Raw genomic sequence first — 16,339 nt, 5'->3', positions numbered from 1 at the left:
TGTGACGTTCTATCAAATGAACAGATGACTTGATGAGTGATGAACAAACAGATGAGTGATGATAATTTTGAAAGTAGGCCATGACCTAACAAGATGTCAAATTGCCAAAGCCGCCATTACAATGGCGGCACTCCATAGAGCGTCAAATTGAATTGCGCTTTTTGTTTATTATGAAACTTTTAATTATTTATTGTTAATCTTAGTATTAAATTTATAAAGTGTAACTATAACCTATTAAAAAAGTGATTGAGCGTTTATTAGGGTGACTAAAGGTGATAATAATAATTAGGTTTGAAAGGTAAGTGAATATACCTAGTTTGCGCAAAATTTTAAAATATTTTTATTAAATTTCGTCCTGTTATTAGTCAATTATTCTACGCTTAGCAACGATTTAAACATTTTATATTTTATACACTATATAGATGTTTAACATTTTTTTAAATCACTCTGAATGACATTCGCCTATTTACAGATGTAAACAAACTTTATGTCACATCTACGGGGCGTATTTTTTCAATATAAAAAGTCGAAATTTAATAAAATATTTTATAAAATACGTGACTTAAACCGTTTATTCACTCGAAGTCCCTTCCCTAAATAACTATAAGGGCTTAAACGCACTGAGCGACCAGGTTTGAACCCTTATTCACACAAAATTATAGAGACAAATCAGTAATTGTTAGACAATTTGGCAACCGTCTAAAAAAAATCTATCTAAAAGTTATTTTCATTAATGTATTTATTTGATTAATGTCCGACCGGGCTATTATTTCATCAATAATGACACCTTTTAAGGGCCTTAGGTGAGGGCATTATTTTTATAATGCCCTCTGAATACATATCTACAGAATGAAAGTGGGACATTAAACATTGAAGACACCACAGGCATTTTAGGAAAAAATGCCTTTGGTATCTTAACTACTATAAAAAATAAACAAAAAAAGTTGTTACTTTAATTATTTTTAGAAATGTCTAAGAACAACAAATTGGACAAATTTCTTTCGCTCTTTCCCGATGATATTATCAAAAAAAGGAAGTCAAGTGTAGAAATTGACAATAATGGATCAATTAACACTTTATCAAAAGCGAGTGGTAATCAGTTTGAGATGTTTAATAAAATACATATTACGAAGGAAACTAATAATTTTGACAATAAAGTTTTATTAGACAAGCAACTTTTTAAAACAACTGTTTTTAAAGATGATTGGAACAAAGCTCAATGGAAGATGCCCAATAATCAAAATAGTAAATTGTTAATAAACCAATCGAGTCCTAAAAGAAACAAATACACACAGAAATCAGAGCTTTCTGATAAGTTGACATTTCCAACACTATTTTCTAGTCCTGAAAGGAAGCCTTCTAAAATAATTATTGATAATAATAACTCACAAAAGCAGTCTGCACCGACAATTTTAAGCTATTTCAAAGAACGGAAAAAAACAGTAAACAGTGAAAATCAATGCAGTCCTAGGAAAAATGGTAGTAAGTAAACACTATAACAAAACAGCCTATAATATGTATCTACAAGTTTCAGTTGAAAACCCACACAAATCGTGGAACAACAGGTTTTGGTCTCAGTTTTCCATTACTAAAAAAAATTCTCCTAATTTTGGAAAACCAAAACCTTCAGAAGGAATATTGCAACCGTCAAATACGCAAACTTTGAAACGCCTAACACCAGCCAAATGTACACCGAACGCAAAAGAAAAAACACGAAAATCTCTAGATTTAAAACGACTGGTGGGGTCGAAATTTTCGGAAAAAATGGCACAAAATCGACAACGTCAAAGGTGCATAGAAAACTACTTGAACAGTTTCTGGGATCCTCAACGTGTGGAAGCTAAAAATGATTTAAAAAGCAGTCAAGTATCAACAAATTGGATGGATTTAAAACCGTCAGTTAGTCAGCTATCTTGTAAACCAACTCAAAAAGGTGAGAGTTTTCAATCTCGCTTAAATGTTATGTAACAATTTGTTTTAGTATACAAAAAGTTTGAAGAGAGTTTCTCACAACCTTCTAATACAATTTCTAAAACCACCAAACAAACTAAGCAGTATAGCGATATTGAGCTGTTCCAAGGGAGTTTCAGAAAATATTATTCCCTCGATTATCAAAAATCCCTTAGTCAAGCAAGTAATAGTTGGCTGAATAAACCACCGAGCTGGTTTAGTAAGTGTTATTCTATTATTGGTATGTTTTCCAATTTAATTTATGATTATAATTTGTAGCACCACCAAATTCAGGTTCTGAACGAAAAAAAGGTTCAAACAACCTTCCTTTCAGTGAAGGATTTGATGAGTGCTTGGATAACTTAAAACCACAAGTCAATTCTCATGAACTCTCACAAAGTTTAATAGAACAGTTAGGACCTGATATTAGCCAGTTAATAAAAGAATTCACTAAAGAAAACCAGGCACCAAAAGAAAAAATCCTTAACTTTAACTTTAAAGAGCCTACACCGATAAATATTATTAGCGATTATCAAATTACGAGTCCAAACACGGTAAGCAACAATGGCGCAAAGTTAACAGAACAGTCCCAAGAAAATCCAGTGAGTGAAAATTTAGAGTCAAACAAAGATGAAATAATTGATATTCAACAAATCATTCTAAGCTCTGCTTGTACACAAACAATACTAGAAAATTGCACACAGGATGTGACTGGTCTAGAAAAACCAACTGGGGTAAACAATCCTACTGAAACCCAAAACAAAAATACAGACATATTAAAACGTAGACGCTCTAAAAACCAAAAGAAAACTACTAAACAACAAAAATTGGAGAGTACATTAGAATCTACACCAAATACTCATCAAGACATTGAAAAAACCACTCAAAATACTGAACTGAAAACCAAATGTTACAATATAAAAAAGGATAGTATTCTGTACGGAGATAATTTATTGAAAGAGCTGTTGAGCGATAGAAACGTAATTGTAAAAGCTTACGAAAAAAACATGTCTAAACGAAAAGTGGAACAGAAATCTGAAGACATTTTGACAAAAACTTGTATAAAAAGGTAATGGCGGAGTATTAGACTTCATCAGTAGTAATTTAAACATTATTTCTAGATACCGCAAAGGCAATATGAAAATCTACGCAATCAGAAAACGTTACAAAGCGTGTAAAAGGAGGAAACAGTTTGAACATACATTCATTGAAACCTTACAGAAACGAGTTAAAAATAATTTTGAAGAAACAAGCTCAAGCGAAGACGACGATCGTAGGACGGTTTCCACACCTTGCTCCTACCTGACAGGTTATTAAGACTTACTGAAAAAATAAATTAAAACAACAAAGCAATTTTGTAGATGATGATAAATCAGACGCCTTATCCACTAAAACCCAATTGACAGACTACAAAACAATCATACGGAACAACATTGATAAAATGAGAAAAGATGAAAATTTGATTTTTTCAAGTTTCCTTGATCCAGCCCCGAAAGAAACGAATTCTTCTGAAATTTTAGCCACTGTGCATAGAATAATCTTGCAGGTTTTAGAGGACTACAGTGCAGGTCTGAGACCTTACTTTGCTTTTCCAGCCAATGTAAAGAATAATTGTGTGTTTAACAATAACATGTAAGTTGAATTTAATTTTTTTAGTGATTTATTCAAGTTTACTGTTATTATAGGTATCAGCTTAGAGAGAATCCAGTTATAACGAGAGTAATATATACTGGAAAAACGTGCGTGCGCTTCAATGTAATGTTGTTTATTTTGAACAAAATTCGATTGTTACTTGAAACTTCTACTAAACTTACGAAAAGGTAATCCAAAAAAATTGAAATAAAATAAAATATCATGTGCTTCTTATAGGGAACTATTTTATCTTTTAAAAACGATGGTTAAAGATCAGAATACCACGAATTATGCTATCGGAAAGATTAGTAAAATGATTGGAGTGGGTTGTTGGGATCTTAATGTTACGGCTCAGAAAGGTCTGGTTTATGGTGATCTTCGTTTAATAACTGCTAATGATGAAACTATAAATTGCAATGTACCAGGTTTGGACTGAATCCAAATATTAGAGACGTAAAAACATTAGATTTTTTAGGTACATTGATTCCAATAGATATAAATACAATATCCGAGATACATTCCAACGCTTACTTTATTTTGGTGGTTGAAAAAGAGTCAATATTTCATAAACTGCTTGAAGAAGACCTACCAAACAGATTACCCAGACCTTTTATTTTAATAACGGTAATAAGAAAAACGTAAATTTTAAGATTACTAATAGCTCCTCTACATTTTAGGGTAAAGGCTTTCCAGATTTAGGAACCCAGCTATTTCTAAAAAAATTATGGATGTTAATGAGTATCCCTGTCTTTATTATGGTGGACGCAGATCCTGATGGAATATCCATAATGCTGACCTACAGATTTGGGTCAATGGTAAGTCAACATTATGGTGGCATTTACAGCTGTCAACATGTTTAATCTAGTCTAGCGCACACCTTTGTGACTATTTGGCAATACCGAAAGCGAAATGGCTTGGAATTTTTCCGTCCGAAATAGAGAAACTAAACGGGGATTGTAATAATTTGACTAAGAAAGAAAGGATAAAGGTTGCACGTCTGCTCGACTTGGAGTGTGTACAAAGCAATCAACAAATAAAACAAGAAGTTGAAATATTACAAGATTCCGGTACGAAAATGGGCATTGAAGGATTGATTAAATCTCAAACGTATTTGAGTCGACGTTATTTAACTTCGAAATTCGTACAAAACGATTTAATTTAAGATAACTAATTTTGGGCAGGCACTTATTAAAAGATATTCTAGAATTCGTTTTTATTATCGAAGCTTTGGTTAAGTTAATATGGCTTCATTAGGACATTTTATGCTTTGATTTAAATGTACTTTATTTATTGATGTATGGAACTTGGATTATAGTTTTACTGACATGGAGTTTCTTCGAATTGTTATGTATTAATTATGAACTGTCATTGAGTTGTTAAAAAAAAACAATAAACAATTAATAATAAATTATTTGAAATTCATATACATGTTAAGTTACCCCAAAGTTATTATTTGATAACTTTATTCACAAGTTACCCTTCAGTATCCCTTTCTGCAACAAATTGACCAATTTAACTGTAACATTACAATTCTACAAAATTAAGACAGTCACATGAAAACTGCCAAATATTCTTAGGTCAGTGAAAAGAAGAATTACTTAAAGTACTATAGTGATTTAATCCTAACCTTATTTTTAAAACAAAATAAAAGTGAAAATCTACCCTAACTAGTCATGGAAGAACAACAAAATATATGGAAGACCAGTCCTGACGGTAATAATAACGTATCAAATACCTTGTGATTGGTTAATTTTTGTTTTTAAATTTATATAGGGTTGTTACAGTACGTTCAAGTTACAAATACTTTATTGCAGGAGTCCCTGGATGTAATCCGCAAATCGTTTTACGTGGGTGAAAATGTGTGTGTAGCTTTAGGTATGCCAGACCATCCGGAATGTTTTCAAGAAACCGATTCGTTAATCGAGTACGCTGCAAAAGATGGTGTTTCCATTGCGGCAATAGACACAAAAACCGGACGAATTGCTGGAGTTGCTATTAACAAACTTCACGTAAAGTACTTTTTAATTTGCTCCGGATAAATTAATAAAACTGTGCTATAGGAAGCGGGAACGCCAGATTTCTGCCTGGAAAAACTGAAATCATTCCAACATTCACCTAGCAGACATATGGTGGAATGGATGCTGGAAGTGGCAGATTCTATAGATATATTCGAGTATAGTAAAGGCCAAACAGGTCTTGAAGTTATGTTTCTGGGAGTACTTCCTGAGTATCGGAAACGTGGAATTGCCAAAACGTTGTTTGAAGTCACAATTGACTTGGCTAAAACTATTAAATCAGGAAAAGACATCAGAAAGGCTCTAGATGGTGGAGCATTAAGTGTTTTTAGACCACTTGACTTTGTTACTGCTATTTGTACCTCATTTGTTACTCAGAAAATTGTTAGAGATTTGGGGTTTGAATGTGTTTTGGAGTTGAATTTTGATAAGTTTGTTTACGATGGCATTTCTTTAAGTGGCCAAATTAATGATGGCACTAAAGTAATTACTTATGACTATCTTAAACTGTAATAAATTATTCATATAGATCAAACAAAATTTTTAAAGCATTTAACTACTCAAGAGAATTTTTCAAAAGAAGTGTAGATAAATGTAAGACAGAACTAACAGGGACTGTCAGAATTCTGTCACTTCATATATTCTTATTAAAGGAACAGTTATAAAATCTCATATCAAAAATAAACGTAACTCTTGAATAACAAGTACACATTCTAACAGGTAATAATATAAACTTACGAATGTTAAATATTTGTTTCGGTCAAAGTAAACGGTACCGACTCGATTAAAACTGGAGGATAACCCAATTCACCAATCGCGGATTCATCTCCTGTCACTAGATATGGTCGAAAACTGACGATTTTGTATTGTCCTATACAGCTAGAAAGCCATTCTACGTCCACTGTAACTGTTTTAAAATTGTCCAAATAACCTGAAAAGAATCAACCATAGCTAAATCTTTTATTGATTTGTTTCAATCACAGAAAAGCGACATCTATACTCTAGAAAATTCTAGTACAATATTGCAGTATAGACGTCGCGACTACACTTTACTACCTATCCAACAATTAATTACATTACCTTCAAAATGTTCAATATCTTCCGTAAATTCACTTTCTGTGATAATAAGATTGGTTTTACCGTCACGTAACAAAAAATCACTTATATCATTAGTAACGTCGCCTCCAGAGAGTCGTATGATATTCTGCAAGATTTAAGCATAAACAAACTCGAAGATTTGAATTGAATAAAATACCTCCAAATCAGACTTAGACACACTCTTAAGAGGTGGAGCGCACAAAAACCGAAAACCCTTAAACAAAGGGCTGGATTTGCGGGTTAAACGGGATGTTTGAGGACCGGGTTGTCCCGTGCTGTCCAGAACCTCATAGGGTTCCTTTATCAAATTACCAATGAACAACAATAACAATTATGCTCCTTAAACTTAATAAATACCTCAGCAACTATGCGATTCATCCTCAAACAATCCTCCACCCATTCGTATCGTACCACCCAAATGCCGGCGGCAATAGCTTGTAAAGTTTTGGCAGTATGCGAAACAATGCGTCCTCTTTCGTCCACCAAGACAACTAAATGTGTCACCTGGTCGTTGAAAATTTTGACGGTAGCCAACAGTTTTTTACATTCCAACTGAGTGAAAACGTTCAGATCTTTATTGATTATCCTCGACCACATTATACACGGTTTTTTTGATGTGGTTGAGTGTTGACTAGGGACGACAAAGTTTAGAATACTCTTCTGAGTAGGAGTTGAGGTTAGAATTGTTGCTTTCTTTGCTGACCTAAAAACTGGCACGTATTGCTTCCCCTCTGGGTTAAAATAGTACAATTTACCTGGAAACTGAAAGTAACGGTGTAAATTTGCACTGACTTGGCCTCACTGAAGACTTGGCAATAGGTGAAAACACCTCTTCAGTATCTTCAATAATTATTTCTGATGTTCGATGGGTTTCGGTATGTTTTTGTCGAGTTTTCGGTGTGTTAGTCTGGGTGACCAATCTTTCAGATTGCGTCAATTTATTGTCAGGAGACACAAGAAAATCGGTTAATCTTCAAAAAAATGCTCTTAAATTATTTCAAAAGTGCAACGATTAAAACTAAAAACCTTTGAAGCGATGCTGCAGCTGGTGGATGGTTTTCTTTGTGGTTATCTACACTTGTAGCGTCCAATTCTACGTCTGCAAATCCGGGAGGTGGAGGTAAACACAAATCCAAGTCTTGGCTAGTTATGTTTTGTTCCCCGTCAAGATCACGTAAAATTGACCTTAGATGATATTCGTTTTATTCTCAAAAATTTCAAAAAAAACGTAACGTACCGATCTGCAAAATTTGGTTTAACTTTCTGCGGTGTAGAATCTACAATATCGCAGTCACTTCCATCGCTTTCAACCAATTCAAGATCATCATTTCTTATAACAACATCTTGTAAAATATTCACTTTGTCTTGGTTTAACAGCTGTTCGGACGCCGGAAAACTTATTTTTTCCAACTGGTTTTCCAGCTCTTGATCATCCTCAAACTCGCATGAACCCTACAAAACCCGTTTAGTATTTCAGTTCTAACTAGATGGAAGTTATACTTTATTTGTGACATTTTTAGAAATCTTTATAGCCTGAGATTCAAAGTCGTCCTGAAAAATGTCTTTGCGGTTTTCCAAGTCTTTTAGCATATCAGCCAGGTCGGTATCGGTTTGTGTTTGCAACGGGAGATTCCGATTTAGGGTGCCGGTGTTATCAAAATTATTGGTTTCCACTAATTCAGGGTATCTCAATGAGGGTGCTGCTCCTTTACTTATAATTTTTTCAGGTTTGTTGGACTCTAAGCTGACCTTTTTGCTACTCAACCTAACAGTGATGATTATTTTGGAGAAAAGTCGTTGAAGGGGAAGCTTACTTGAATTTTGGAGGTTTTGTAGGCTCTACTGGGGTGGGTTCCACCAAATCTAACTCCGTGTTTAACGACTTTGGTGGTTGTTGCTCCATAATTTCCAAATCAAAATTTTCTAAAGCTGTACAATTAGTGAAAACGTGGTCATCGTTTAGAGAATTACTGATTTGAGTATTCTTCTTTAGGACTGCTTCCAACTTTTTTGATTTTTTAACAGGGCTTGGCTTTTTAGTGGTCGTGGATGGACCAGGGTCATATTTTGACATGACATCCAACAAATATTGCTAAATTTAGTTTATAAAAGTTAAAGATAACGAAAATGACAGAAATCGTATAAAACATTACGTCATAATCAATTTTATCACTATCGGGTGTAGTAGGAGACAAAACATTCTCGCTGTCTAAAAATTCCACAGTAAAATCATCCCGCACAAGTTTCCGCTTTTTAGGCAAACCATCCTCTGGTTCACTATCAGAACTGAACGTTTTGATTCGCTTAAATTTCCTACAAAAACGTTATTATACCTAATACATCTACTAGTTCAACTTATTCCCTAACCTATCTGATTTGGGTTCCTCATACACTAGTTTCCTGTTAATCTTCTTGTTTGTCGACTTAGAAGAAGACCCTAAAGTTATTAAGAGTTCAGACCCTTCAGAAATGTTGGTTTTGCTTGATTTATTGTCTTTAGATTCATCTACCGAAATATGCGCCGGTTGACTGCTTTTTGACGTCTGAGATGATTTAGACGAACTTAAAATTCGACTTGAGGATTTCCTCTTATCTCCTATTTGGCCACTCCCATCTGAAGGTATAAATTAAATTAAAAAAAAAATGTTTGTTAATTACTATAAAAAAATAAAAATTTAGTGGAAATAAAGGAAAATTCCTGCACTGATGATAATGAACTGAACTTACCAGGATCAGCAACTTTTTTGGATGTTTTATCCAAACTAACAACATTCTCTTCCCTCTTACTTTGTGAAGTCATTTTACCTTCTTTTGCTCCTTTCAAGGCACTGGAAATTTTCTCCAAATCATCAGTTTGCACTAAAACATTCCTGTATTGACTATTCGAAGTTTGTATGTATTTATCCTTCATTGGTTCCGTTTTATATTCAGTTTGTATACCAACGTCAAACTGTTCCAAAATGTCAGTTTGGGTGGCCACACTTTCAAAGCATTTAGAAAAATGTTTATCCTTGCTAAGTTGAACAATTTGGTTGACATAAGTCAACAAATTAGTAAAACATTCTTGTAATTGGTGGCCGTGCTCTTTGGGTAATGTTCCAGCATTAGACTGACACAATTTTAATTTGTCAAGCAACTGAACTGCAACAGAATCCAAGTCTTTGCTGTGGTTTTGGATTGGTTCTACCCACGCTGGGTTTGAAAAGCTGTTCAAATGATCAACATTAACTGTTTCTATAGCCTAAAAGTTCCTGCCTTTAGAAGTGATAAAAAAGATTACAAACCCATACTTCAGTTCTCTTTAATGGTCCTATGTCCTCTTCTACAAAAAAGTCCTCAAAACTAAAATTAATTTAAAATTAAAAATTCTTTCTTACCATTTTTAGAATCGGATTTTCGTTTAGTGTCTGGTGATTGCAATTTAATTTTCAACTGTTTTGGGGTTTTAGCAATTATTTCAAGAGAATTTTTGACTTTCTTTAAACGGTTCCAACCAGAAGACGATCCTAAATCGTTTGGGCTTTTATTTTTTTTACTAGACCTTTTACGTTTTTTAGGTGGTGTCCATTTATCCGCTTTTACTGCTTCTTTTGCCACTTGGTCTATTTGGGCTAAACATTCATCCTCCAATAAATTTTGTATTACTTTTCTTTCTACCTAAATTTCATTTTCATAAAAGTATCATAGACAATTTGCTAAGCAGTATCTTCTCACCTGTTTTATTACAGTTTCAGAATAAACTTCTTCAATAGAATAATCATCAATCTCCTCATTATTTAAACCTTCTGTTAAGCTTCTGTATCGCTTAACTAATGGTTCAGGCAAATTATCATAAACTGTTAGAGATTGGGATCTTTGTCTGACACCTTTAGACTTTTTTTCAGCCAAAGCCACTAACAAATAAGGTAAAATAATGAAAATGAAAACATTTTAATGTCAGAAGTACCTTGAGATATTGAAGGCATTTGAAAATTGGTAGTTTCTTCACCAAGAGGACTAGGTGACATTTTATCAAACTTGTTATTGTTTTTATTCAACCAGTCTACAATTCTATGTTTTGTAGTCTCATTGTTAAATGGTATTAGAACTCTCAGTTTCTTAGAATTGTTATCTGTTCTACCAGTTTGGTTAGTTAAAGTTGTTGAACCTTTTTTAGTTATCAAGTTAGGATTAATAAAATCAGGTGGGGCAACCTCAATGACTTTTTGCAGGTTCAGTTTTCCAGAACTAAGGCTTTCAACTTTAATACAACTTTTATTAAGGTAAAAACAACAAAAAAAATAATAAACTTACCATCTTGGGCATATTTTTCTTTAATTATTTGACAGGCACTATTAATAAACGTGCCTAGACTGTCAGCAACATGGTCCTTGTATAGCAGAGCCCGTTTTTTGATTGGAGATTTACAAATGGGACAAGAGGATGGCTTTTTCTGAGTAATCTGTGATATGCAGTTTGAACAAAACCGGTGTTGACATTCTAGTTGAATACCTCGCTCAGCGGGCTCAAGACTATGATGTTTTAAATTAAATTATATTGATTTAAAGTCACTAAATGCTTATCTTACCATATTGGACACTTAACTTTGGATTTAAGTGAGGATATGTGAAGAGCTAGTTTTTCAAGCTTGTCGGCGTTCATCTTAGAGTGGCAACTTGAAATTTACTACTTTTGAGGTAAAACTGCAAGAAACATTGTTTTTTTTTCAAGCATTAAACAGAGAATCAACAAGTTAACAAGTTTTGGCGCTAATTTTTGTTATTAAACGTTTTGTTTACATTGACATAACCCCACATTTCCTTATTCCTTTGAGTGGCTCTTCTTTTTTTAATATGTGGCAGCTATCATAAGCTGGCAACATCTTAACACAAACAAATGGGTTTATTCCTTAACTTATTATTTTATAGTAGTTTTATTACCAAATTTCCTGTGTCAAGATTTCTGCATTGGTAATAAATTGATTCATGATGATGATGATTCATTTGCAGTAGCTAATCAACCACTTTATGGTCCTAGGAAGTAAAAATGCATTTTGGAAAAAGTTGAATTTTATGATCAAAAAAGTAGGAAGATGTATTTTTTTTCAATTTTGTAATAACGCAAAGCATTTTTGTTTATTATAAATATAGATTATTATGAGAAATCAGCAGTTAGCTCTTGCAAGCCAATTTTGACTCAAACGGCATGAACCATGAATGAAAAAGATGATTATGATTACAATAATTATAGTCGTCAAGCACTTAGAGCGCATACCAGGATCCCATTTTATATAATTTTAAAATTAACAAAACAATATAATAATAGCCTCATTAACATAGTTACTATTCTAAAACCCCACCACAGCCTTCAAAAGTCAGGTTGTACAAGTCCCCTACCATGCTTGGCCAGTATACCTGTACATCGTTTTACGCAAAACCGACTCTTATCGTTCATTTACATAAGTTCCCTACCTGAGTGGTTTAGTGAGTCACCCATCAGGTAAAATAGTAATGCATAATCACCGATGATACCCCAATTCAACACCACACCTGTTATTTTTACGTACGTCGTCTAGAAAAATGTGATCTGACCAAGATAATATGGGAAAAGTGGTAGTGATTTTGGTTCTTGTTGGCGTTTGGTGTCTAAATGGTGCAGTTGGTGATGGTATCACGGTAAGCGGTACCAAGTGCGGACAAAAGACGTGCAAAACCAACGAATTCTGTAGTGCAGTGCATTTTACGTGTGAGGATTGCGGCGATGGTGTTTGCGATAGTACCAGTCATAATTACGAGGAAGCTGTATGTGAAAAACAGTGCCAAAGTAAGTTTTTAGCAAGAAAAGTTGCAATAATACAGTTTCATCAACCACAATACCAAATGATGCGTAGTTTCTAGTCATATTAACTACGTTTATTAGGGAATTATCAATAATAACGCCTGAGGAACTACTATAGTTTTAGATCGGGTTATCACAGATGTCACGTGACATTTACATTGTAATAAATAACGCAGTCCCGTGATAACTGTCATTTAAAGTTCTTAAATCGAATTGCAAAGACAGGAATGCAGTAGTTTTACAGTTGGGCATCATGTATATTATGGTCCCGTTAACATGACTAGAATAAACTAGTTTTGAAACACATAGATTTTCCGTTAAGCAATAACTACTTAAATAGCGTATGGTATGAACGCTATCTTTATTGTTTCATCATTCATGGTCAATTTAAATAAACATCCAGGGTGTAAACATACGATAATGCACTACATTATTCATACGTACGAGTGTAATTTGAAAAGTACTAAAAATGCAACATCAAAATGGTATAAAACCGCTCCCCAACAAGTAAAACACGTATTAAACTTTATTGTTCACGTCTTCGCTTCATGATAACGCAAAAACGAATTTTGTGAATATTAAAGCAGTTACTGAACTAATATCTGTAGGTTTAAGCGTAAGCAGGTACAATGCAAGGTAGAACGTGACTGCAAAGCTTGATTAAACAATTTGTCTGCCGATTACACGTCTTGTTGTTGGTTTATGTGCTCAAACAAGCATAAAACAACGACAGAAAGCCTGTAAAGATTAAAATATGTGGAAAGTTTTCCAATTAAAAGTCTTCCAAAATAGCATCTAAAACACAGTGACTTTTTTTTATTATTGTGATTTTTAGATTATCTTCATGATCTTCGGTATGTAAAGAAATCCGGAAGCGACGATGGTGATTTACGAGGTATTTACAAGAGTTTTCAGTATTTTTGTTTTTTTAATTTCAATTTTATTTTTTAGCCACCGTAGATCGTCTATCCCGTATGATCACTGTCACCCTATCTTTAGTAATTTTACTGATTCTAATCCTTCTATGTTTGCTGGGTTTTCTACTCTATAGATGGAAAGTTAAAAAGAACATCACCTTTGCGGCCATTCGCAATAAATTCTTCAAAAAGGTATTTATTATTCATTCATCAAGATAAGAAGCTACTAAAAACGTTATTATACTAGAGCGAGCCAGAACGAGAAACAGCCCCAAATCCACCGAGCAGAAACAATAAAAGAGACCTAAAACTTGAAATGCCATCAACCACGGCTCGATCCGATCATAGTCCGGTCACAGTCTCAACGTCCATCGATCGACGGCCAGCTGAAGACAGCACATTAGACTATGCTTATGATAATCCGGCAATGAACAAATCACCTAACAGCTCATACTAGTCTATAGTTAGTGTGATCGGCTTAGTTACTTAGTTATTATGTTCCAACACAAAAAAATGTAATTATTTGTGTGTATATTGTTTAGTTTTACTCGAATTGAATAATAATGACTTATTAGGATAAGTTTACTTTAGTAGTATAGTGCAATATTTTGAAAAGATTCACTACATTTACATCACAACACTGTACACAAATTAGTATTGTTATTTCATTGTGCAATAATGTTCAGTGATAATTATTAGGACATAACGAGGGTAATTAACTAATATCTAATTAAGCAAATGCAATAATTTTAAAGGAAGTAAGGAATTACCTGCGGGATATTGTACTTAATTAATCATTTTTAAAAGGTGAAAGTCTTGAACAATGAACCACATTGTATATAGAATAAGGTTTTGTGTTTAACCATGTGCAAATATGTATTATTGATAAACTGATTTTAGTATTTAGTTCCGTCCATACAAACATTCCATGTAATTTTTTATATTAGTTTTAAGAGCAGTTTTATTCCTTTATTGTTATCAGTTAAAGTACTTAATTCATTATAAATTATGTTAGTTGTTAGATGTTTTATTTTCTATTGTTTTATTTAGTGTAATGCTAATTTGCGCAAATACTGCACAAGTGGACTTTGAAAAATTCTGGATACAAAATACGTGTACCGTCAATGGCCTACCTACAATCAAAAGTTCTAAACATTTTAATTTATTAAACTTGTAAATGTATTCATTCTTGGCCTTTCAAGTGAAACTTATAAAACTTCCAGGCATTTCAGCCAATCTATCTTCGTTCGGATGACTAAATCCCTTTATTTCCTATCTGTGTTCGTTCTGCAATTCCGCTTTTTTGGGGTTAGTAGTCTTCAGGACGATTAAAGTAATTTGTGTTGTTACTGTAATTTAATCTTTAAACATTTTAATAGACAAGATCCAATTAATTCTTAATACACACAATATTGTAGGATCATAGAAACAACTAGAACATTTTGACGCGTTCCATATTTAATATAAGAACACAAAGCGCATCAAGTGCTATTCAAGCTCCGAACCAATTCTGGATATGGAATTAATAAACACGAAACAATACCACCTCTCTGCAATTTAATATTTCAGTGTACTTTTAATTGGAATTAATGTTTGATGATTTGTACCAAGAAACATTTGCTGATGATCGCTTTTCAACACTGTCGATAAAGAAATCCCTGCTACAATTAGGGCACATTGTTTTTCTACCAACCGAAGAGAAAAAACCGTTCAGAAAGATTAATGACCCTTTTAACAGCTTTTATTCTTATATTCGAACAATTCGAATTTTATTAAAATAAACTGAAACCACTTTTATGAGGCGTTTTTGAAAGAATATCGACTCAACTTTTGTTATTATTATTAAAATGCAGTAGCGAACGCAGTGAGACTCTGGGGAATAAAGCATTATGAAGACTACATTGGCTCCGAAGGGTTTAATTTGTTACACCTTAATAACTTGCAGTAATTAAACTCGGTTTTCCTGTAGTGTACCAACACCTCTAATAAGGGTAAATTTTGCGGGAGAAATACGGTTCGTTGGCTATTCAAATGTCCAATATGTCACAGTAAACTATTCAGCTGTTAATGATTATACACCGCAACAAGGTTTTTAGACGAGTAGGTGTTCCCATTTAGGAAATAATCGACAATTCTGTTTCCTACAGTGAAGAAAACTGAACTCAACGTTCTCTATAGTAATGAAAGAGAGCCAAGTATACTTTTTTGAAACTGTAGTTCATCATCGATAAATCAATTAAGGAATGACTTTTTATTATTTTGGTCAAAGCATTAAATTCAAATAATTATTTAAAAATTAAATGCAGGAACTTAGTGCTGTACAAAACCGTCATGACTAGCGAAATTAGGTGGAATCGCAAAAATAGATTTTACTTTGGCACGCAATGTTGAATCATCTTCCCTGTAATCGCCGTGTATCGATTACTTGTTTCCATTTTATTATAATAATTAACGTAATTATTATCGTAGTTGCCCTGTACAATGAATAAGTTAAACAAAGAGGGTACTATTTTTTTTATAAGAACACTGACTGGGCGTTAATTATTTGAATTTAACCCAAATCAGAGATGTTAAATTTAGAGTTTCATAATTGATCTTTTTATATTCATTAGTTTTTATTTAGTCATACAAGGCGTCTAAATACTTTCTTGGAATTTCTTGATTTAGCATGGTTAAATTTCTTCTAGTTTTTCCCATTCAAAGTCAAATCTTCTTTTTTAATATGGACCTGGTGTCTTTGGTAATCGTAGAAAAACCGTTTCAGTCTAATCTTTCTTGGCTGCTTCCAAGCTTCTAAAACTTGTTCATTTAAATTCTTGTATTAAATGATCAAATAACAGTTTTTTTAGTTTTTTAAGAGCAAATCCAGTTACTCTTTCCGTTTTTTCTCTCAATACTTCCTATACTAAC

General features: G+C 33.3%; 3 protein-coding genes across 8 annotated transcripts; 2 read left to right on the top strand and 1 right to left on the bottom strand.

Moving 5' to 3' along the window:
* The first annotated feature begins 163 nt into the window (after window positions 1-163).
* LOC145733816 (uncharacterized) lies at window positions 164-6,137 on the top strand. 5 transcript variants are annotated; one of them, XM_081986818.1, is made up of 13 exons: window positions 164-298; window positions 967-1,479; window positions 1,535-1,933; window positions 1,982-2,170; window positions 2,230-3,019; window positions 3,072-3,259; window positions 3,312-3,582; window positions 3,636-3,770; window positions 3,820-4,007; window positions 4,058-4,206; window positions 4,260-4,397; window positions 5,397-5,591; window positions 5,643-6,137. In XM_081986818.1, exons 2-13 carry the CDS (start codon window positions 969-971, stop codon window positions 6,108-6,110), a joined length of 3,621 nt encoding a protein of 1,206 aa, XP_081842944.1. In that variant the 5' UTR covers window positions 164-298; window positions 967-968; the 3' UTR covers window positions 6,111-6,137. The 5 variants fall into 5 exon arrangements, with proteins under 5 accessions (XP_081842944.1, XP_081842943.1, XP_081842942.1 ...); XM_081986817.1 differs by having other exon boundaries at window positions 1,529-1,933; XM_081986816.1 differs by having other exon boundaries at window positions 967-1,482; window positions 1,529-1,933.
* A 43-nt stretch (window positions 6,138-6,180) lies between these two features.
* On the bottom strand, window positions 6,181-11,938 carry LOC145733815 (uncharacterized). 2 transcript variants are annotated; one of them, XM_081986815.1, is made up of 18 exons: window positions 11,263-11,938; window positions 10,989-11,206; window positions 10,642-10,935; window positions 10,410-10,588; window positions 10,073-10,319; window positions 9,986-10,017; window positions 9,423-9,936; window positions 9,063-9,309; window positions 8,849-9,008; window positions 8,510-8,787; window positions 8,196-8,460; window positions 7,933-8,147; window positions 7,722-7,880; window positions 7,451-7,666; window positions 7,053-7,398; window positions 6,853-6,993; window positions 6,678-6,801; window positions 6,181-6,528 (listed from the first exon to the last, which is right to left on the bottom strand). In XM_081986815.1, the coding sequence occupies exons 1-18, from the start codon at window positions 11,334-11,336 to the stop codon at window positions 6,341-6,343; spliced, it is 3,897 nt and encodes a 1,298-aa protein (XP_081842941.1). In that variant the 5' UTR covers window positions 11,337-11,938; the 3' UTR covers window positions 6,181-6,340. The 2 variants fall into 2 exon arrangements, with proteins under 2 accessions (XP_081842941.1, XP_081842940.1); XM_081986814.1 differs by having other exon boundaries at window positions 10,073-10,352; window positions 11,263-11,510.
* A 151-nt stretch (window positions 11,939-12,089) lies between these two features.
* Window positions 12,090-14,450, top strand: grnd (grindelwald). Its single transcript, XM_081986849.1, has 4 exons — window positions 12,090-12,497; window positions 13,348-13,407; window positions 13,464-13,621; window positions 13,677-14,450. The coding sequence occupies exons 1-4, from the start codon at window positions 12,275-12,277 to the stop codon at window positions 13,884-13,886; spliced, it is 651 nt and encodes a 216-aa protein (XP_081842975.1). The 5' UTR covers window positions 12,090-12,274; the 3' UTR covers window positions 13,887-14,450.
* Window positions 14,451-16,339: the final 1,889 nt, after the last annotated feature.

Source organism: Ips typographus, linkage group LG9 (assembly GCF_016097725.1).
Source record: "Ips typographus isolate SLU linkage group LG9, UJ_Ityp_2.0, whole genome shotgun sequence".
NCBI lineage: Eukaryota > Metazoa > Arthropoda > Insecta > Coleoptera > Curculionidae > Ips > Ips typographus.
Note: the sequence above shows the minus strand (reverse complement) of the source record. Positions and strands in the feature narration are given on the sequence as shown.